The sequence below is a fragment of the Phyllostomus discolor genome, chromosome 1 (assembly GCF_004126475.2).
Source record: "Phyllostomus discolor isolate MPI-MPIP mPhyDis1 chromosome 1, mPhyDis1.pri.v3, whole genome shotgun sequence".
Taxonomy (NCBI): Eukaryota; Metazoa; Chordata; class Mammalia; order Chiroptera; family Phyllostomidae; genus Phyllostomus; species Phyllostomus discolor.
Window position 1 is genome coordinate 103,580,697 of NC_040903.2, and position 23,685 is coordinate 103,604,381.

The 23,685-nt window shown below is 40.1% G+C and overlaps 1 protein-coding gene across 1 annotated transcript in view; it reads left to right on the forward strand.

Annotated features, from left to right (window-relative positions):
- Nucleotides 1-23,260, forward strand: part of WDFY3 (WD repeat and FYVE domain containing 3) — a 243,909-nt gene extending 220,649 nt beyond the window's left edge. Inside the window, 17 exon segments of the mRNA XM_028505686.2 lie at nucleotides 5,790-5,881; nucleotides 6,104-6,316; nucleotides 8,143-8,290; nucleotides 9,345-9,417; nucleotides 9,419-9,497; nucleotides 10,397-10,555; nucleotides 12,474-12,653; nucleotides 15,833-15,856; nucleotides 15,858-16,016; nucleotides 17,141-17,237; nucleotides 19,453-19,776; nucleotides 20,379-20,490; nucleotides 20,905-20,947; nucleotides 20,950-21,021; nucleotides 21,023-21,062; nucleotides 21,065-21,104; nucleotides 22,102-23,260. Coding sequence (XP_028361487.2) covers nucleotides 5,790-5,881; nucleotides 6,104-6,316; nucleotides 8,143-8,290; nucleotides 9,345-9,417; nucleotides 9,419-9,497; nucleotides 10,397-10,555; nucleotides 12,474-12,653; nucleotides 15,833-15,856; nucleotides 15,858-16,016; nucleotides 17,141-17,237; nucleotides 19,453-19,776; nucleotides 20,379-20,490; nucleotides 20,905-20,947; nucleotides 20,950-21,021; nucleotides 21,023-21,062; nucleotides 21,065-21,104; nucleotides 22,102-22,225 — 1,979 coding nt within the window. The 3' untranslated portion in view covers nucleotides 22,226-23,260.
- The last annotated feature ends 425 nt before the right edge of the window (nucleotides 23,261-23,685 follow it).

A 23,685-nucleotide genomic window follows, 5' to 3' on the forward strand; every position in this document is an offset into this window, starting at 1 on the left:
TACTAGTTTGAAATCCAACTTTTAAAAAATGGAGAAATAGCTGTTTCAAACCTAGATCTGGGAAACATTTATAAACTGACACACATTACATCTACTGGTTAGAATATTGTTATTTTCCTGGCTGGCGTAGCTCAGTGGATTGAGCGTGGGCTGGGAACCAAAGTGTCCCAGGTTCGATTCACAGCCAGGGTACATTCCTGGGTTGCAGGCCATAACCCCCAGCAACCGCACATTGATGTTTCTCTCTCTCTCTCTCTCTCTCTCTCTCTCTCTCTCTCTCTCCCTCTCTCTCTCTCTCTCCCTCTCTCTCTCTCTCTCTCTCTCCCTCCCTCCATCCCTCCCTTCCCTCTCTAAAAATAAATAAATAAAATCTTTAAAAAAAAGAATATTGTTATTTTAATTAAAACAAATGTGAGGCAAAATTTCTTTGAAAATTATTCCAATTGAAACCCATTAGTAGTCGAGTGGTGTACCCAGATTTTTATGTTTTGTTTTAATCTTATGTATTGCTTGAGGCATTCTCAGTTTATATGCTAATATGTTTTAAAATTACAATTTCAGCCCTGGCCAGTGTGGCCCAGTTGGATGGAGTGTCATGCTGTAACCAAAGATTTTATTTATTTATTTTTAGAGAGAGGAGAAGGGAGGGAGAGAGAGGGAGAGAACCATCAGTGTGTGGTTGCCTCTTGTACACCCCCAACTGGGGACCTGGCCCATAACCCAAGCATGTGCTCTGACTGGGAATGGAACTTGGACCCTTTGGTTCTCAGGCCGGCACTCAATCCACTGAGCCACACCAGCCAGTACTGTTTTATATTTTTTATACCTCATACTTTATACTGTAGTTAGAGTTCAACATATAAATCATTACAGCATTACCTCAAGATGTTTTATAAATAGAAACTTCTAGGAACTACTCATGTCTAATCATTTGAGTGATTCTTCTTTTTAAATTTCTTAAAAATATTTTTTCCTTAGTTTACCCATCAGCAGTCCTAACCTTATGAAGTTATAGCTGCAGATCTAATGGGAAAGACAGTACGATTCTCTCAGTAGCCCCAGCAGAAGTCCTGAAATTGAGTTTTATTACCTCTGGTTGGACCTGGAGCTCACCCTCCAGTAGCTAAAGACACCAAAGTATAGGATTTAGAGTTGGAAGGAGTGATGGTTCCTGGAAGGAGCAGAATATATGGTAAACAAGGAAAAACAACGAATGCGTACACAGCATATGAATATGGCTACACATTAGTGTTGCATTACGTTCACTTACAGTTTTTCTTTGGAGAATATACTCTTTTCCCTAGAGACACCACTTTCAGAGAGACAAATATAGAAAGGTACAGAAAGGAAAAGATACCCTCAATCTTTCAGAAACACTAGATTTGTTAAAATAATCTGTGTTGCAGAAATATTTTAGCCAGACTACTGACAAATCCAACCAAATGCTCCACTTTTAAATAAGCAATGAAAGCAATAAGGGATGTGTATTTGTCATGCTCACCTTCATAACAAATCATCCTTCTCCCATGGAATCATATAAAAGCTAAAGCCATAAAACTCTAAGAGAAAAACAGAGTTAAATCATCATGATCTTGCATTTGGCAATGGATTTTTAGATAGGATATCAAAAGCACAAGCTACAATAACAGAAACAAAGAAAGATAAATTGAAATTGATCAAAATGTAAACCTCTGCATTCAAGGACATTATGCAGAAACTGAAAAGAAAACCTTTAAATATTTGCAATGATATATTTTATAAAGGCCTAGTGTCCAGAATATGAAGAACTCTTACCACTCAACAACAAAAAGATAACCCAATTTAAAAATGAGCAAAGGACCCAAAAAGACATTTCTCCAAAGAAATTAGTCAAATGTTTAATAAGCACATGAAAGATGTTCAATATCAATAGTTATTACAGAAATGCAAATCAAAACCACAATGAAGTGTCCCTTACATCTAAATATGACTTAGAATGAAAAAAAAATGCACACTCACAGAAAATACCACGGACTGGCAAAGATGTGGAAAAGTTAGAACTCTTGTGCATTGCTGATGGGAATAGAAAGTAGTTCAGCTTCTGTGGGCAGCAGTTTGGTGGTTCTTCTAAAAGTTAAACACAAAATTACCATATAACCTAGCAGTTTTACTCCTAGGTACATGTCCAGAAGAGCTGAAACAGGGAATTAAGTCCATGTACTTGCACATTCAAAGGTGCACTGTCTGCAATAACCAAATGGTAGAAACAGCCCACCTGCCTGTCAATGAATAAACAAATTGTGGAATATATGTATAATAAAGGACTTCAGCAATAAAGTATGAAGTACTGATAAATGCTGCAACATGGTTGAACCTCAAAACATGCTAAGTGAAAGAAGCCAGACACAGAAGGTCATGTAATATATGATTCCATGTATATGGAATATCCAGAATAGGTAGTTTCCAGGGGTGGGGGGGTGGTGAGAGGAATGGGCAACAACTGCTTAATGTTAATAAGGTTTCTGTCTGGGGTGATGAAATGTTGGGGCTAGTGAGGTGCAATGGTTGCACAACATTGTCGACATACTTAAATGCCACTGAGTTGTACACTTCAAATTAGTTAATTTTATGTTATGTGGATTTTGCCCCAATAAAATACAAAGCATTGGAACACTGTTTGCCTCTTCTCACAGAAAAGATAGTAAATGATTTAAAAGAAAAAGCACTTGGGTTTTTCCCCACTTCTGGAGTGAGGAGCATTCACCCCTGGTTGTCTTGTCCTCAGACCTGTAGACATATATGAAGGGGAGCTGCAGGGCGGCAGGATTAGATAGGCCACAGGCTCTCTGTCGACCTTTTTCCTTGAAGAGACATTTTAAAACTGCAGATAGTGCTCATTAAATACAATTATGTCACATAATTATGTAGGGATTATGAGCAAAATTTTGAAGAGTAGATTATATCTGAAATAGCCTGGAAATTATTACTCACTCCTCATTCTCAAAAAATTAGTCCTGGAGGGCACATCAGCAGGGCTGGAGTAAGGGTATGATCAGGGGAGTGGTTACAATAACTTGATTATTTTTTTTTCTTAAAATCCTATGGTCATTTTTCTAACCAAGTCAGGACATTCCTTTAAACAATAAACTGATTTTTATATCTCTCACTTAATATCACATTGCAAATAAGCCATGAAATAACAGTGATGAAAACAAGATTATTTCTAAGGGAAATATTTTTATTGGCCCTTACTTGGAATGCCTTTGTGTTCCAAAATTTGAACAATTGCACTTCTCTATGAAAATTTCTAATCTATTTATCTAACCAACTACTGTTAAGCTAGTGAGACAACATTTTTGTTTATAGAGTCACTTTTTACAATGATCATCTGATTTGTACCTAAGAAAATTGTATGCTAAAGTTAACTTTTTGGTGTTATTTTTAAAAAGAAGAACATATTTTCCTTAGATGCCAGTCCCATTTAATGTGTTTCATTGTGGATAGATTTCATAGCAAATGATTTATTTAATATCTTAAAGATTATCTTTGGCTATGACTTAAAATAACAAAATACATTATTTTAATAATACATTAAAATAACAAAACTGTGTGGAATTAATATCCCTTGATGTGCGCTATCACAACTTGATGTTTTTGTTTCGGCCAGGTAGCCCCATAGTCTTCCCAAACATTTTTTCTGTTAAATGATACACTAACAGCAAAAATGTTACATTTTAGATTTTCTTTCTTTTTTTTTTTTTTTTTTTTTACTATGAGAGTAAGGTTTTTTTTTTTGTCTCAACTGCCCTTTTTTTTTTACAATTTTTTTTGTTATTTGAGTATAGTTGTCTCCATTTTCCTTCCGCCACTCCCCCCAACCCCAGCCATACGGACCTCCCACCCTTGATCCTACCCTGCTTTGGTTTTGTCCATGGGTACTTTATACATGTTCCTGACAACCCTTCCTCCTTTCCCCTTCATTATCCCCTTTCACCTCCCCTCTGGTTACTGTCAGATTGTTCTTCATTTCAATATCTCTGGTTATATTTTGCTTGCTTGTTTGTTTTGTTGATTAGGTTCCACTTACAGGTGATACCATGTGGTATTTGTCTTTCACTGCCTGCCTCATTTCACTTAGCATAATGTTTTCCAGAGCCATCCATGCTGTCACAAAGGGTAGGAGCTCCTTCTTTCTTTCTGTTGCGTAGTATTCCATCGTGTAAATATATCAAAGTTTTTTGATCCACTCATTTACTGATGGGCACTTAGGTTGCTGCTGACACTTGGCTGTTGTAGATTGTGCTGCTATGAACATTGAGATGCAGAGGTTCTTTTAACTTGGTGTTTCAGGGTTCTTAGGGTATAATCCCAGCAGTGGAAGCTGAGTAAAAGGCAGCTCCAGACTGTTTCCCACAGTGGCTGCACCAGTCTTCATTCCCACCAACAGTGCACTAGGGTTCCCTTTTCTCCACATCCTTGCCAGCAGTTGTTTTGGTTGATTTGTTTATGATGGTGATTCTCACCAGTGTGAGGTGGTATCTCATTGTGGTTTTCATTTGCATCTCTCTGATGGCTAGTGATGCTGCACATCTTTTCATGTGTCTTTGGGCCCTTTGTATGTCCTCCTAAGAGAAGTGTCTGTTCAAGTCCTTTGCCCATTTTGGGGGGTTGGGTTTATTTCTGGGCTCTCTATTCAGTTCCATTGGCCTGTGTGTCTGTTCTTATGCCAGTACCATGCTGTTTTGATTACAGTGGCCTTGTAATACAGTTTGATGTCAGGTGTTGTGATCCCTCCTACTTTGTTCTTTTCTCAAAATTGCTGTGGCTATTTGGGGTCATTTATGATTCCATATAAGTTTCTGAAATGTTCTATATCTGTGAAATATGCCATTGGTACTTTAATATGGATTGCATTGAATCCGTAAATTGCTTTGGGTAATATGGACATTCTGATGACATTAATTCTTCCAATCCATGAACACAATACATGCTTCCATTTGTTTGTGTCTTCCTTAATTTGTTTCTTTAGGTTTTAGATTTTATTTCTTTAATGAAAATCTTTACAGCAAAATATGTATCAGTTCTACAGTGCTCTCTGAAGAATTTAAGGTAATCAGAAATACGAGAAACCACATATATTCCAAATATGTCAAGAAGACATTTGTACTTTCATTTCTTATGCAAAGAGAACAAACTGAAAGTTACTGAGGAGTTAGGTACTCTTTCAATAACCTCCTCCATGTGAATGGCAAATTTTGTCAAAACATTAAGATAGAAATTTGGTACTAGTTAACTGTTGATGACTCACCAAACTGTAAGCTTTCTGGAAAAGCCTACAAAAGGAAGAGTTTAGAGAAATGCTAATGGTCCGTCAAATGAGCCACCCATCCCAAGGGGATTGAATCTGAGGGGTTTTTTTGAAACTCAAAACAGTAGCCCTATAAAATGTTTCATTAAAGACTCCTGTGGTCAGTTAAATTTCAGGCATTTTGTCTAATGCACCTCCTAGCAGTACCTCTGAGGAGTCTTGCAGGAAAGAAACATGTTCAACTTTGCATAAGTCATCATTTTCTGAGGTCATTTGACTATCAGCACCCCTCAGTTTTGCTTATATGTAGTTAAATCTCTCTGAGGAAGTGAACTAAGAAGTGTTAGGGAAGTAACAGGGTAGATGATTTCTGAGGGTCCTTCCAGGTGGTAAGATTTCATAGTTCTGACAGTGCACTTAAACCCACTATTTCCCTGTTACTTAATATGAACTTATTATTTATCACATTTTTTCATTTTCTTTCATGTATCCAACTGCACAGGCTGTAAACAAAATGGCACCAAGCTTGGAGATGTTATCCTTCCACCCTGGGCAAAAGGGGACCCAAGAGAATTCATCAGAGTCCACCGAGAGGTAATGAGAGTACACTTTGCAGTTGAACTGGATTTCACTGGGTCATTGACTGTGCAATACAAAGAGGACCCTGAGCAATGTGTCACCCATTTGGTCAAGTTACTAATACGATTTTTATGATTTTTAGTTATTTTAGTTCCTGTCAACCTGTGGCCAGTTCTTTATTTTCTGAGGAATTAATCAATGTCAGGCAGTGATTGAACCTTTGTTTTGAAATTATAGGCTTTGGAATGTGATTATGTGAGTGCCCACCTGCATGAATGGATTGACTTGATCTTTGGCTATAAACAGCAAGGTCCTGCTGCAGTAGAAGCTGTAAATGTCTTCCATCATCTGTTTTACGAGGGTCAAGTGGATATCTACAACATAAATGACCCACTAAAGGAGACAGCCACCATAGGGTTCATTAATAACTTTGGTCAGATCCCTAAACAGGTATGGATAGTCTTATGATCACTGTCCTGTTTCATTTTTTTAAACACTGTAATATTTCTTTAGATGATCAGTGACCATATAATACTTAAATTTAGACTGAGTTTTCCATGAAGAGCTGTAAATATCACCCAGCAGGTTACAAGAGTATTATTTTCTCCTTCCTTTACATACAACTAAATAAATGAAATGTTGTCGTTCAAAGAGAATTTGCCCTCGCAGACTAGTGCAGGGTGTGCTTTCCTACACCTGCACAAGACCTGGCAGGGGGTCAAGAGCACACTCAGGAAAGCAGATGGTACCTGTGGGGCCTTAGTATGCACAGAGGTGGGGTTCCATCCTGAGGCCAGTAATACCTTGCTGAGTTAAAGCAGAGAAACTTCCTGGCCGTATCTAGACTTTAAGGATCATTCTGGCTAAGTCATGTACACACATGTAGTCATGTGCGTACACACACACTATCTGTAGGAGAGCCAAATTAGGAGCAGAGAAACACCTAATGAACTCGTACAGTAAGTAGTTCACTGAACAGATACTGGTTTGAATTAAAGAGGGACGATATGCTATTGATAAACACTGATCACAGGCTGAAGGATCTTAGTTAAACCTTTCTATTTTCCAAGGGTTACCTGCACAGAAACTGTTTCATTCCCTTGGGGAAAAATATTCTGAATAAGAAAAGTCAAGATGCATACACTATTGCAGGGTTTTTGTTCCACTTTTGAGTATAAGAGACAAGCAGTCTGGAAGATAAGAGTCTGGATAATAATATATTCCTAGAATATTCCAGTGACTAATATAGAGTACTGCCAAGTATAGCAACCGTAGAAAAATATAAGCCTCAGGGCCACCATATCCACACCTCTCTGTCCCCTGTCCTGGCTCCCATTGGGCCCTCATATAAAAGTTCTTCAGTGAGTGTTCATCCATGTACGTGCTTTAAAATGTAGGGGTCTTTTTATAGAACTTCAGAGGCTCATATCATTATTAACTTTTGTAGAAAATAACAGAACTCTGATAGGTAGATAAAATAAGAACAATATGGAACATGTGTAGAAGCTTGGGAGACTAAAATGTCTGTCTTTCTTTATACATAGCATTTTTTTCCTCCTGGAAATCCAGAATGTCAGATTCACAAAGTATGATTGTATTATATTCATCTTAAAGCTTATTTCGTCTAAGATTTCCCAAATATCTTCCTCTGATTTCAGTTCTCCAACAGAAATAACTCAATGAGTATTTTGAAGGTGAACAATATTTGAAAAATAGTAATCATAAATGTACAATAATACTTTTTAGCCCTGTAGAAATAATGAACAGAGATGCCAAAGACTTTCTTCTTGTTTTATTTTTCTTTACAGCATGGCAAAGTAAAAAGGCAACAAAGTTCAGACTTGCACCAAATTAGTAACACCTAAAAGAGACCAAAATGATGTTGCAGAGAAAAAGAAAGGCCATGTTGATGCCAGAAATAGCCCAATTAAACAGGATGTCTGCTTTCCCTTAGTGGCACAGCCTGGCTAATTTTTAAGTATCATTGGAAAATGATCGTCAATTGACTATAGTCTGAGTTCATTGTCAAAGCTATTATGAAATCAGTGTAACACAGTAATTCAAGCTGTGATGGTGTAGCCCTGTCCATACTTAAATGAAGGTCTGAGATACCGGGCAGCCTCCGAGCCGCTTTGGATTTCTTCCCTCAGAATGCAGTTATACTGCACCGACTGGTTGCTATGATGCATGAGTGAAATAACGTAATACCTGACCTATAATGGGGCTTAATAAATGTTAGCTTTCATTATAAAATGTGTCATCTTTTCTCATATCAGTTATTTAAGAAACCTCATCCACCAAAGCGAGTAAGGAGTAGACTCAATGGAGACAGTGCAGGAATCTCTGTCCCACCAGGATCTACAAGTGACAAGATCTTTTTCCATCACCTAGACAACTTGAGGCCTTCTCTAACACCTGTAAAAGGTAAGAAGATAGGGAATAAACTTCTGATCCATGATTCTGTGGGATCATTTATTAATCCTAATTGAGCAGTCATAACTGTGTTTTTATATTCATGTAATTTATAATAGGTACTGTATTTTTTGTGTTAAATCACTAAATACTCATTAGATTGTCTTCTTTACTTTCTGTTCTGATTTTTTTTGATTGTTGAGTTTTGTATCAAAAAGAATTGAAACATTTTCTCCCCACTAAGATAACAAAAACTCTAAATACCAAATCTTGTAGCTCAGCTTTTATATTATATAGGTAAAAAACTTCTGTCGCCTTCATTTATACATATTCTGCCTTTTTAGAAATAGTGATAAGACTGTATTTTTAATATGCCAATTAAAAGCATTTATATCTAAAAGTACTTTGTCAAGTGTATTTTCCCCCTTAGAATTTTTTAAAAAATGTATTTTTGCAAAGTGTTGAAGTTGACATCGAAAAAAATCCCAATATTGGAGCTTCAGAGTCTGGTAAATTGGACTGGGTGCCAGCTCTAGGCCATCTGCCTTGTTACACAGACTTCACCTGTGCTAGCTACAGTCACCGCCAAGCCGTGGTGCTGGAGGACTGTTTTGGTCGGCAGAGATTTGGAACAGAGCAGGGAATCTGGGCCTCTTAGAGGAGATCATGGCCTTTAGTCTGGAAGTCTAAGGATTGGCTGTAACTTGAGAGGTGCTGAAGGACTACATTGGTGGAAAGTCTCTGTGTGGCATGCTGGGGAGCACCCATGTTACTCTGTGCAGCTCCAGAGATCAGGAAAGCAGGCCTGATTGCTAGGAGCCAAACGCAAGTACTCGGAGACAGTGAGGCTAGAGGGAAGCCTGGAGAACACCGGTCAGGGTCACCATCACTCCAGCAGGGCTGTGGGAACTGAAAAGCCAAGCTCTGCCACTAAGGTTATATGTCTTAACGTGGGTGTCAGTGTGCTTGATTTGTATGAATATCTGAGATTACTTTACTATCCCCCACAGAATAATGAAGTTCATTTTCCCTGTCCCTGTTGTATGTGATGATTTGTTTTGTGTAGAACTCAAAGAACCTGTGGACAAATAGTGTGCACCGATTAAAGGCCTCTTGCAAGTAGAACAGAATAAGGGCTTATCCCACCACCTGGAATAAACTTTCGCTTGGGGGCTACGCAGACCTCAGCTGCAGGCTGGGCCCCTATGAGTCAGACAAGGTTTGAATCATTTCTCACTCATTTTGTCTCACCCTTGCGTGGCTGGATATCCTGCTTAAAAAGAGGGTAGGGCGAGCCTAGGTCAACGGCTTGTCAGCTGTTTCTCCAAGGCCCAGAGGAAGGGAGAGCTGTCTGCTTAGATCAGGATAAAGGAGCTAATGGACAAGTCCCGTTTCTTATAAAAGAAAGAAGCTTTTTGGGAAGTTGTATTCTAGGGCAAGCAGTTTCCCCCCTACTCGGAGAATTCCTCCAAAAGAACCTAGCCAGCCAGTAGTCAGCATTTCTTCCAACCAGAAGAGCCTCCTTTTGGTGAGTCATCACCTGGCCCATTTATTATTTTAGGACTCTTAAATGGCTAACAGAAGACCTGTCACCCCATCCCCCAAGTATTAGCAGCCCCGTAAGTATCTCTTGGGCAAGACCTTGTGTAATGATCCTTTAGTGCCCTGTGTTTGCCCTCTGACACTCCCCTCCTGAAAGCAAGATGGATGTAGTCTGTGCAGGTCTCTGTGTTGTACTGTAACAAATTTAGTTAACATTTTCATCAGCAGCAGTCATGTTTTCCTTTTATATTTTAACTGGCTGTGGCAAACACATCCTTTTACCGAATTATCCCACTGCACCTTACAGAGCATCATACAATCTGAACCCCATTTACCTGGACTAGAGAAAGCGGAGACCTCCATTAAGGTTTTTAGCAGCAACCATAGTTAGGGGTCTATAGCAGGTAGTTCAGAGTAGAGCTTCAGTGGAAAAGTTGCTAAATTGGAACCAGCCCAGAATGTACTCAGTCATTTGTACCTGCATAGAGATCTCTGTTCTTCACACAGTATGCTCATTGTATTTCAGACTTTTAGTACTTGATGGTATGTGTGTCTCACATCTGTTTTATTTTATAGGCAGTGACTGTTTATGAATGTTTGTCTGAGTGGGGCCAGATTCTCTGTGCAATCTGCCCCAATCCCAAGCTGGTTATCACAGGTGGAACGAGCACAGTTGTGTGTGTGTGGGAGATGGGCACCTCAAAGGAAAAGGCCAAGACCCTCTCTCTCAAACAGGTAACATAACAGGTGGAAAATATTCCGTCTCTGCTGCCCACACTCTAGAGAAATGAAAAAACCTCCTTAATTTCAAGGTGCTTGAGACATAATGGACAAAACCAAAAAATATGTGTTCTTTTGCTAGGAAGGGTCTCAAATGTAAAAGAAATGAAATCAGGAGATATTGTTTCTAAAAATGACGGAAGCTGGTCTTTTTTAAAAATCTGAAGCAAACTGTCTTTAGGAAATACATTTTAAATTATATTTAAGTACTATAAATGTTTCTATAAAGTTATATGTAAATTGAGTTTTTACAAACGAGATTATATTAATGCTGTTGATTCATATTAATTGCCTTTCTGGATGATCTTCATTCAGCTAAACATGAAATCTTTTATTCTTTTGTCTTTCTCTTTTTTCATTTATCATATCCCTAAAGATATAACAAATTCATGTATATATTCAGTAGAACCATTGATGATGTTATTAACAAGTATTTTTCATCACTTACATGCCAACTCTATTATAAATTTTTACTTAAAGCAAAAATCCTTTTATGATTAAGTGATCACCTTTTAGTATTTGGTTTGTGAGTGAATTTATTATACAATTTTTTAGTGGACTATACATATACTTTTGTTATACAAATTTGAAAATTGGTACAACAATATTTTCCATTTATTGAGCACCTACTATGTTTAGGGAACTGTGGTGAAGATTTAGAAATGTAAAATTACAGTCCTCAGAATTCTACAAGATAGTTATTAGCTCTAATTACACTTGGAAAAAACCACAGCTTAGAGAGGTTAAGATACGTGGCGACGTCACACTTAGATGTAAAGTGAGGATATAAATTGAGTTCTGTGTGACTACAAAGTTTATTTCAAAGCCAAACTCAAACAAAATATCTCTGGAAAGAATTGAACCTCTTGTACTTACATACCAAGAACCATCTCTGTAGGCCAGGAACTTCACTGGGTGCAAGGTCCAAAGGTAAGTCACATAAAGAGATACGGTCTTGACATGAGCAGATACATATAAGGCCAAAGGTGCGCTTGCTGATCCAAACTCCTGCATACAATATTGTCCATTTAGAAAATGGACTTTGAAGCTAGTGTGCCAGTAACTCTAGAAAGTATTTCTTATTAAGAACAGCCTTCTAGAGTTAACTAAGCAACAACAAGGATATCTCTATGTCCCAAATTTTAAGTCAGTTCACTATTTAAATAGTAAATTCAGATTATTGTTAGGAACTCCTAACAGTATTTTCTTCAAAATACTTATTTTCCCTCATTGCCATTTCCAAGGGTCCTGTTTCTCTTCATACTCTAGCAAGAAAGGTCTTATTCTAGTTTGAAGAAAGAATCCCTCTTGGACACAAATGTCCTGATGTCTCCAGTTCAGTGACAGGAGGTTACAGACACATAAGGACCACATTTTCCCTTTATCTTCCCAGGACCATGTACCACAGACATGCAGCTCTCACAGTATGTGCACTTTAAAAAATCCATCCAATCGTAGCTCCTTACAATGGACTTAACAGGAATTGGTGGCATAAATGAATAGATGCAGAGTATAAAGTCTATATTTTGGGGGCCATAATCGACACATCTCCACATAGAAATGGTAGGAAGAAACCCAAGCTGCGTAGCAGTTGCTGTTCTCTTCCTTCTAAGACACTGGCCCAAGTACAGAGACAGAAGTACTAAAAAATGGAGACTAGAGCCTCCAGAGTCCTCTAGGACTGCTCCTTCAGTCAGGGGGTGAGGCAAGGACAGTTGGGAAGAGGAGAGTGAAAACTCCCCACAGACTGTTGCCTGAGGCACGTACACCCAGTGCACATACCCCTTGTTTCCTGGTGCATCCAGGATCTTTGCTGTCCCTTAACCAGTACTGTCACTGTGATCAGCGTGGGTTTTTCTGTTCTACTTTGTAGGCCTTACTTGGCCACACTGATACTGTCACCTGTGCCACAGCTTCATTAGCCTATCACATAATTGTCAGCGGGTCCCGTGACCGAACCTGCATCATTTGGGACCTGAACAAGCTATCATTTCTAACCCAGCTCCGAGGCCATCGAGCTCCAGTTTCTGCTCTTTGTATCAATGAATTAACAGTAAGTAGTAAATTGCCCTTTTGGTTTATGTCTAGGAAAACAAGAAGGTCTAGCCAACATAAGAACAAAATGACTAGTTGATAAAGACTCATTTCTTTGAATTTTGTGTTGTTTGCAAAAGCAGATGGCTATTAAAGTTTGTAACTCAGCATTTTGTCTTAAAATTCATTCACTACTTGCATACTTTAATGAGCAAAATTTGGTTCAAAACAAAACATTCTAGAATAGGCATTTTTAAAAACAGAATTTGTATGATTTCTTCAGGATGTTAAAATGGCATTGAATAAAAACACTTAGCAAAGTGGGAATAGAGGGAGCATTCCTCAACATAATAAAGGCCATATATGAGAGACCTACAGCCAACATCATACTGAACAGGCAAAAACTGAAAGCTCTCCCCTTAAGATCAGGAACAAGACAAGGGTGTCCAATTTTCACCACTTTGGTTCAACATAGTATTCAAAGTCCTAGCCACAGCAATCAGACAAGAAAAAGAAATAAAAGGCATCCAACTGGGAAGACGGAAACAAAACTATCATTGTTTGCAGATGGCATGATAGTGTACATAGAAAATCCTATAGACTCCACAAAAAAACTACTCAACCTAATAAGTGAATTTGGCAAAACAGTGGGATACAAAGTCAGTATTCAGAAATCAAAGGCATTTTGATTTACACCAACATCGAAATATCAGAAACAGAAATCAGGAAAAAATTGCATTGAATACATTTTTATTTGTTTGTTTATTATGTAAAGTGAAAAAAGTAACATTTGGGTACCCAAACAAGAGAGAAATTGTGACAGAACTATTTCTAAAACATCTCAAGGTTATCAAAGGATATTATCACTTGTCTAAAATTAATATTTTATATACAGACAGATAAAATGAATGTACTAGCCTAGGAGCCCCTTGTGCAAACCAAGCCCACCTGGGGAGGGGCCAGGCGAGGATACTCATTGTTGCCATAAGGTATGTTGATAAGTAGAGAAGATAGGTGTAGATTTATAAAAGTCAAGGTCTCTGTGTCCAAGGGACAAGTTATCACTTCCATATGTGGAAGATGCCTACATAGACACACCAGTCTTGCAAACCAACCAGAGGTCCCCAAGCCTCCTCACTTGTTAGCTGTACCTGCTTCTCACCCCTGCCTACCCTTAGCCCCTCCCGAAGATCAATCTTGCATGACACAGAGTAGCTCTAGCCACGTCATATCATCACCCACACAGACATCTTTCCTTTTGAGGGGTGCTACATCTTTTATTTCTACCAGAAGATATTAAGTCTGATGCTTTTAGTCAGATACCTTGTAGTCATTCAAAGAAAAAAGAAAAAGATACAGATTCAGTTCTAGTGAATGGAGCTTAGATTGTCCGATTACAGTAAGTGTAATCAGAGTTGGCAGTGAATGGGTTTATGCAGGATAAAGAGTCAAATTTGCTTTTTGGTATATTTGAAGGGTTTAAGATATTTTCAGAACAGCACATAGGGCTGGTCATGCAAATGTCTGTGCAGAGAGCCTTACCAACATGTCAGTGCAACAGAACCTCTCAGATGCAGTGTTGCTCTGAGTCAGGCTCTTGATCACTCTTTCAAGCACCTTGTTTGGGGTTCTTCATTTAACTACTGAGGATTTTATTTATTGCTAGTTGTTATTTGAGCCAGTATACACCCATTGGATTGCAATAGTTGCTGCAAACACTATGGAAAGTGATTTTTTTTCTGGTAAGATGCTTTTGTAATCTTTTAATAACACATGAGGAAAAGCCTCATGAAAAGATTTCTATTCAGTTATATTTTTGCAGCCAATATTAAGTCTGCTTACTTCAGCCTACATTTTGGGCCTAAGGAACCTCACTGTTGCCCTTCAGCTCCTCCTCTTACTGCCCAGCCCTCACGTCCACTGGAGGGTGTATTTTCTCTAATGCACTCTCATGGAGGCTCCCTGGAGCCATCGAAGAAAGTCTTGCTCAGTGCAGGATGGACAGGCTGTCTCTCATCTCTTGCAGAAACTGAGGCTATTAATTAAAGCTCCGCTGCTGATACTCATTGTCAGACATGACTCAGTGACCAATAGAGGTAGACATACTAATGCTTTGCTAGGTATTGTTTTTGTTTGGGTTTTGGTTTGATTCTTGCCATCTTGGTGGAAGAAGAGCAGAAAGAAGAAGGGCAGGAGGGTTTCTAAATTCAGTAGCTAGCATCATGACAGGCAGGCTGTCTTAGGGATAAGAAGAGGCATTGTGGTATGGTATATAAGCTTTGGGGCCAGAAAGAGCTGGGTTCAGATCTTCTCTCTCTGATATTAGGCAAGTTACTTAAGCTTTTTATACTTCACTTTCATCCTCTCTAAAGCAGGACCTCTACTAGCTAACCTCACAAGGTTGAAAATGGAGAGTCTAAGGGTCCACCACAGTAGCTAGGAACTGACACAGTAGATGCTTCAGGAAGCATCTTAATTCCCTTAACAGTAGGACTTATAGTCTCACTAGGTTGGGTGGAGCCTAGCCTGGTAGAATTTGAGGGGAAAGCTCATTCTTTACTGTATTTGGACCTCATGAAAACCTGAATTATAACTTCTAGGAGACTTAGGGTTTATTCTCTTTACCAAGTGACTTGTATACCAGGTTTTACCTTTTTTGCCATCTCATTCCCCCACCTCCTGTGAATACAAACTTTAAAATAGGATATTACAATGTTTACCAAGATCTCATCTTTTCTTTTACTGAAGAGAGAGGCAACTGAACTGAAGAATTTATCTTTGAACCTATGGTTTTTGTGTTTAGACTCATTTGTAAAATGAAGTGGAGGTGGGTTCTCCTCTAAATGAAGGGTATAAATAGATTTTGTAAATGATGGGGAGAAGAAGAGTAGTTCACTTCTCAGACAGCTTTGACATGGAAGAAACCATTACTCCATTATTCAGCAAGATGCGGAAGCATAAAACATGAAAGTCCTGCCTTTGGCACCATTTGAAATCACCTTGGCTGCAGCCTCCTCTCAACCTTGAATTCTTAAAGAGGCCTCTGTTCAGGTATTTTTTAAGTTAGCAAGCACTGAATTCCAGGCTTCCTCAGAAATTACCCACTCTCTCTCCTTGAGAGCCAGGCCAAGGATTCAGTTTACTTTGAAACTGGAATGAATACAAAGTGAGTGAGGAGTTTTTCTCTGCCTTCCCCAGGGGGACATTGTGTCCTGTGCTGGCCACGTATATCCACGTATGGAGCATCAACGGGAACCCTGTCGTGAGTGTGAACACATTCACAGGCAGGAGCCAGCAGATTGTCTGCTGCTGCGTGTCAGAGATGAACGAGTGGGACACACAGAACGTCATAGTAACAGGACACTCGGATGGTGTGGTTCGGGTAAGTCAGCTGTATGAGAAACACACAAGATATCCACTGCCCTAGTTTTCCTGAAACTCGTGCAGCTGTCCACATTGAAGGACACCTGAACAGGTTTGTCATATTGTTCGTCAAACTCTCTCTCATATTCAGACAGACCTCGGCCACTGTGTTCTCAGACGTGGAGCACGTCAGTGACTCAGCCTCTTTTCTTCCCATCAGGTAGCTCTGTTAGTGCTACTAAGCACCTGGCAGCTTGGACACAAGCAAGTCATTTACACATGATTTTCCATGTCACCTTGGGATTGGTAGAAATATAAATGTGCATGTAATGGGTCTCGGCTTACCAAGCGACTTCTTAGAGAAAACTGGGACTATCTCTTTTCTACCTAGAATCAAAGAGCTAGAAAACATTTGAGGCCTGAGGTCATTCATTCCCTCGCTACAGTCCTAGGTGATCCCCTGAATCCTAGATAGTTTACCCTTGTTTTAGCTTTCTCTGTGGGGCCGCTACAGAAAATGGAATCCACAGAGTGTTTAACTTTGTAGTCTGTTCTAATATTTGGAGATTTTTCTCTGAGATTTACTTGGTGCTCCTTTTCTGTAGCACCAAGTTTTCTGCTTCCAGTGGAAGGCAGAGTACAGCCGATTGCTACCATGTTAGTCACAGTGACATGTAGTAGAGCCACAGTGCAGCTGTTCCCACACCACACCGGCACCTTAGAGAGTAGGCACAGCCAGAGCCGCTCTCCCAGAGGGAGGTGGCTTCATCTCTGAGGCCTCATGAAAAGCTCCATTGCCAAATACGTTTGGGGATCCCGCTCCCTGAATGCCTTCTCTGAGATCCCGAGTATGTATTGGTATATATGAGGCTGTCAGATGTTTTTGTAGAAGCAAAACAGTGTCTTAGGTTAGACCATGTTTTCCAAACTTTCTCAACCACAGTCCTTTTCCCTCCACCAAGAAACACTCATAGGCATCTCCTCGAACACAGTGTGGGAAGCACTGTTTATGTGTAGTCAGTCCCTGGACACATTTTTCAAGATACAGGGAAATTTAATTATACGTAGTGACAGAAACCAAGTTACCTGTTTAACCCTGACAACTCATTTTTATCCAGTAACATGTCCATTGTTTAAATTCAGTTTTGGAGAATGGAATTTTTGCAAGTTCCTGAAACACCAGCTCCTGAGCCCGTTGAAGCCCTAGAAATGCAGGAAGACTGTCCAGAAGCACAAATAGGTATTTAATATTTTCTAAAATGTTATTTGACAGTTTTCATATTTTTAAGTCATTATGTATAAACTTACATCAAACAATAAACCGGAGCCTAAGTCTGGTTGGGCGTTGCTGCTAGAAGCTTGCTAGGCACCTGGTATGTAAAGTAGCTGGGTGGGTGTGCAGAGCTTTCTCTGATTCACTGAGCAGCAGTCGGCGGGGTGAGCATCTTGGAGTGGCTTCCACATCCCATTGTAAACACAGTTACTAGCTTCTTTGAGTATCAAAGGCTAGGACTTTCAGTTGTAAAAATACAAAGCAGAATCTGGAGGGCACAGTGTTGGATGAGTCAGATGGCCTGCACCTCAGGCTCATGGCTTGTCTGCCCATCACTTGGCAGGCTCAGTGTGGATGACAGGCTGGCCTCGTGCTTGTAAACTCTTCAGAGATGGGCCAGTGTCCCCACCCTGGGCCTGCTCAAGAAGGGCATCATTCAAACTGAAGCCTGGTGTCTGTTATTTGTGAAGCACTTCAAAATGAACTATAGAGATAGCTGGTTTCTGTACAGAATGATTGGCCATAAAACCAGGCTGATGTACAGAGAACTTAACTCCATTTGATTTAGAACAGTTTTTGCAAGAGTCTTCCTGGAAAGGGTTTTAAGTTTGGCCTTTTGATTGTTTCTCTGTAATTAATTTTTGTACATTGAGAATTCTGTCTGAGTTGGACAGTTAAGAGGGGATTACTAAGGGAAAAGACTTATTATCAGAAAGGCACAAATAGCTTCTCTTTGTAAGCCAAAAGTGGTGTTTACTTTGCCATGAAATAGCAATGATCTGATGGACAGGGCATCTTAATGCTTCTGTTACTTTAATGTGTGTAAACTTCTACGTTGTCCACTGTAGCTCCACTGAAAAGGTCATCTGGGTGTTTCAGGATGTAACAGTTCAGTTGTTTGGCAGACATTGGATTAATTCCAGTAAGAAGTGGGTCACTTTCCCTTCCTTTAACGAAGATTTTAAGTAAATAACAGTGGAAGATGAGCTGAATAAGTGAGATCAAAGAAGGGGTCAGATTGCGGGAGGAGAGACATTTGTTGGTCTTCTTCCTGCTTGTGCACTCATATTGTCGACAGGGTTTGGCAGAAGTGGCAGACGGGAGGGCAGCCCCCAGGAAGGGTTGACCTTGGGCAGTGTGGACGTTGGGGTTGAGGGCAGTTGCCTGGGTGAAAGGGAAAACAAGCCGGCAGTTCCTCAGAAATTAGAACTGTTTCCCAGACTGCTCGTGTGAAGACCTTAAAGCTCATACTCATAAGCCATTAGGGTGAAAAAAGTCCACTCAAATTAGTCACCTACTGCTAGTGTTACTGAGTAGAGGGAGGCAAATGAAGTGTTGGTCTTACTAAAAAATATGTATGCTTAGTGGGCTGGTGCTTGCACCCTTGTTCTTACTCTCATTTTTTCCAATTATATGTGTTTGTTTTTCATAATTTCCCTTACCACTATTGTAGGGGAGTAGGGATTCATGTGAGGAAATAACAAAGTAACAATGGAAAGAAGAAAGAAAACCCAAAATCCTAAATTAAAGTTTTCATCAGTAATTTATTCATCTGTGTCATCATTTATATTGACTGCTACATGGAAGGCACTGTGTTTGGGGCCCCTTCCCTCAAGCTGACCTCTGTCTTTAGAAAGACTGTCCAAAAGTAAGTTTGGGTGAGAGTTACAAATACACAAAAGGCATTAAACTATTGAAGGAGTCCACGAGAGAGGATTACTTTCTGCTGCAGGAACTAGGTAAGAGTTTAGGGAAGGAAGTAGTTGAGCTGTGCCTTGAAAGATACGTAACATGGGAATGCACAGAGATTAGGAAGTTGGCTCTAAGTAGAACTAACAGCATGCACAAAATTTTCCATGAGAAGGGGCCAGGCTACATGGAGGAGAGTTGGCACCATCTAGCTAAACAGTGGTAGTGAGGCAGATAGTGAGAGATTTGCAACGGTTGTGACCAGACTCTGAAAAAATGAATGTTTTGGCCAAAGCATTTTATGAACTCAGAAATTTTGCTGTTTTTTTTTCTACATGTAATCTAGCTGAAAATTCTGGCAATTTTTTATTGTTATAGTTACCTTAAAATACTATGTCTAATCTGTCTTAACTGATAGAGGAAAAATACCAGTGGAACAAAGCTAGATCTGTGTTGTAGATGTGTTTTCTGATTCTCCCAATGCATTACCCAGGACAGGAAGCCCAGGATGAGGACAGCAGTGATTCAGAGGCAGATGAGCAGAGCAGCAGCCAGGATCCCAAGGACACGTTCAGCCAACCCAGCAGCGCCGGCCACAGGCCCCGGGCAGCTTCCTGCCGAGCCACAGCCCCCTGGTGTACTGACAGTGGCTCCGATGACTCCAGGCGCTGGTCTGACCAGCTCAGTCTAGATGAGAAAGATGGCTTCGTGTTCGTGAACTATTCAGAGGGGCAGACCAGAACCCATTTGCAGGGTCCCCTTAACCACCCTCACCCCAATCCCACTGAAGTGCGGAATTACAGCAGACTGAAGCCTGGTAACTTGGAGTATGGTGTCCTTCGGGTCCTTTGTGGGTGGTGTGAGGTTGGTGGAGGGGGCAAAGGGCTCTAGCTCTCCCTGAGCCTATCCCTGTGACCTGGACCACCCACAGAGAAAGCCTTGGAAATGTTCTATGTAAAGTGGATTTAGAGATTATACCCCACAATAGTCTTTGCAATATGTTTGGCATTTTTTAAAGAGAGATGCCTCAAAACCATAACTTCACTCACAAATCATGAAAGTTTTTTGAAAATAGACAAATTATTGTTTACAGATAAAAATAAACTATTCACAGGTAACTTTGAGATAGAGGCAAGGTTCTCAACTGGAAAAATTTTATGTTCTTGCATGATGATTTCCCCTTGTCAGTATTCATCTTCGCCTGGCCATGGTAGGAGACATTCTCCCACCTGGCCCATGGTAAATGTTAAGCTAGATTGCTTTACCTTCCACTGAGGCAGCAGCTGCTGAGAAGTAGAAAAGTTGTAATAACTGTATCTTATTTTACCCCAACTTTGGATAGCACCATATTAGGGTGTACCTACCAAACATTGGCTTCCCTCACTTCCATTTGCCATGTCTTGCACTTTTCCATTCCAGGGTACCGGTGGGAACGGCAGCTGGTGTTCAGGAGTAAGCTAACTATGCACACGGCCTTCGATCGGAAGGACAACGCACACCCGGCAGAGATCACCGCCCTGGGCGTCTCAAAGTGAGTGTCAGACCTTCTCCAGCTACTCTTACAACTGAGTCATCCATCAGCTATGCCCGGGGCCGCATACTCTAAGCCTGTCTTTGGGGAAAACAGATTTCATTTTCTTATGTGTCTCAAACAGACAAATCAAAAGACCTGGCAGTGTGTAGATTTTAATTCCAAGTTAAACAAAAAAAAAAGCAACTTTGCCTTCCTCTTACTTCAGAGATACAGCAAGGTTTGATCCAAAGAGAGTTGAGATGGAAGTGTAAATTCGGGCTCAGTTCCTTTTGTATCTTCATGGACACAACCCCCACTCCAGCACATATCCCCACTGAAAACTGGAGACCCTCAAGGGTTAACGGAAAGAGCCCTTCAGCAGAAGGCTGTGCTGAGGCTGCCCCTGAGGTGACTCTGTTGTGTCTCCTGCAGGGATCACAGTAGGATCCTCATTGGCGACAGTCGAGGCCGAGTTTCTTCAGCTGGTCTGTAAGTGACCAGCCAGGCCGTTCTGCTGCAGACCACTGGGTGAAGGACGAAGGAGGTGACAGACTGCTCAGGCTGATCCGTGCGGTTTTCTCTCACAGAAAGGCGCACCATTGCAGGAACTGCGGTCAGCTCTTCTGCCAAAAGTAGATGAGATGCAAGCTTTTTGAGTTTCTTTGTGGTTAAACTCTAAGGATATTCATTATGCCCAACACATAGGTTCTGATTTGCTCTGGGCCCCCACTCCAGAATGCTGTGTCAGTCTAAATCAGTCTTCACTTCTGTCCTTTTTTGTTACAATTGTGATATATTTCTGTCATACTGAAAAGTGCAGTAATAATCACCAGAAACACCTGGTCAGCACTCCTGAGGGTCTCCTCAAAGTCAATAACAGTCCTTTAAATCTCTTACACTGGTAGCATAAGAGATTTATTATTTCACTGAACACTTATTTATTCGCTGAGCACTTTTACTCGTAGATTAATCAAAGAGATAGAATTCTCTATTTCAGTCTTGTGAGAAGCCAAGCTTAACGTGATTAAGTGCTGTGTCCAAGGTTGCACCCTGCTTTATTCCAGTAATAGGAGTACTTTTTAAGAATTTGAACATCTCTTAAGTATTGTCTACTTCAAGGAATTTATCAAAATAAACAAAATGAAAACGTTGGACCCAAACTACTTGTTTAAGAAACAACTGAGGATCAAACCAAGTGTTTACAAAAGCATAAAAGCCCAGAGGAACTTGGTAGTGACCAGCATGTTGTTTGAAATGTGTAATAAGTCTTCTGCCAAGAGAAAAAAGTCAAGCTCCAGTAGAGATGCTGGCATACCCATGAGTTCGTAGGGCCTGAGGAGCCGGCCTGCACAGGGAGGGTGGCCATGGCTGTCCAGACCCCGTGGCTTCATCCTATAGGGGAATCTCGACGTTGTTTTAAATTTTCTACAGTCAAATAAATAGCCTGCCTCGTTTAATATTCCTTTTCTTCATAGACTGAAACAAGAAATACGGCATTCCTTTTGTACCTCAGTGTGGCCTTTGGCACTGTGCTGCAAGCTTCCCTTTTGATTTTCGAATGAGTATTTCTCAGCCAGTGGTCAAACATGGAGAGGACTTGTAACTGCTTGATTTTTGCCTTTCCTTTAGGTGCAGTCGGTTTCAGTCAGAAATCAAACGTTTGAAAATCTCGTCCCCAGTGCGTGTTTGTCAGAACTGTTACTACAACTTACAGCACGAGAGGGCTTCAGAAGATGGGCCTCGAAATTGTTGAAGATTCCAGAAGCCGATGGAGACCATGGTCTCCAGACCCCATTCCCAGTTCCCTGTTAGAGCTCGGAAGGCATCAGTCTCCGTTTACACATCTCTTCATGCCGCGTGTTTGCAGTGTTGCATTCAAAGGGATCACTGAATAAATGGGTGTAGAGTACAGTAATGGAACAGACACTATTCGGGTGAACAGCACAAGAAGAACATGAGGTGGTTCCTCAGCAACAGTGTCAATATCCGATTCTCCCTGCTAACAATAGCTGTCTCCAAGAGAAAATCCTCACTTATTAACCATCTTTTTTGTGTATGTTTGTCTCATTTTTGTAGAGCTACTCATCCTTATTTGGAAAAACCAACAACAACAAAAGGCTTTGAGAAAATGGTTGTGAATCAGACTTCTTGCAAGTAACTGTGTATATTGTAATAGGTTAAAGGCCTTTTTTCTAAATAAGGACTTTACCGCCTGTAACATGAGACTTCAAACTTAACCACTAACTCAATGAACTTCTTATGGTTTGTCTGACATCTCTCACCAATTAATTATAAATATGTTTTTTTTAAATCCTCAAAGACATTATATGTGGTCTTTCCCCCACCCCTTCCCAAACCCAGCCCATGTGCCCGATGTTCTTTTGTTTACGTTGCCCACAGTATCTCCACTCCGACCAGGCTAGTAACCAAAATAATGCAGACCTTCTTCAGAAACAGCGTGGGAGAATAAGAGTCCAGCCGTAAGATACCCTGGAAATATCTGGGCATCTTGCACCTGGCTACACACCACCTCAATGTTCTGGTGTCACAGGGCCCCTTGTAAACTGCTATCGGGACTGCCATTTGGCCATAGCATACCTTCTCAGCGTTGCACGGAGGTGGTCCGGAGACCAGCGCAATGCAGGAAGCAGCTCTGCCTCAACTAAGGGAAATAGAATTGCATGTAACCCAAATTAGCTTCTCTTGCATAGAACATAGTAAGTATGTGTCTTTGCTGACACTAAAAGTTCTACTATAGCTTATTTTCAAAAAAGGGTGAAAAAAAAAACAATGTACAGAGTTAACATATAAACCTTGTTATAAAACTGGAACATGTCAGAACTGCTTATAATTAACCTTTACCATTTAATGCCATCTACCTGAAAACAGTGAGATTTATACTGTATCAATGTCTATTTTTTTGTTTTTGCTATGAATATAATTACAGTATTTTAATATTTAGTTATTTAATTTGTTCTACTAGTTGGTAACAGAACACACAAATCCAGGGAGACTAAAGCTGGTAGAGTCTAAGAGATAAGTTTACAGAAAAAATGGCTTTGGTGAAGGGATTTTTTAAAATGTGTGTAATGTACATATATATGTGTGTATGTGTGTGTATATATATATATAAACAAATGAAACAGTTAATCTAGATTTTAACATTTTCAGATATTTAGTGATAATATTATGAACAATTCTAAAAGCCCGGTG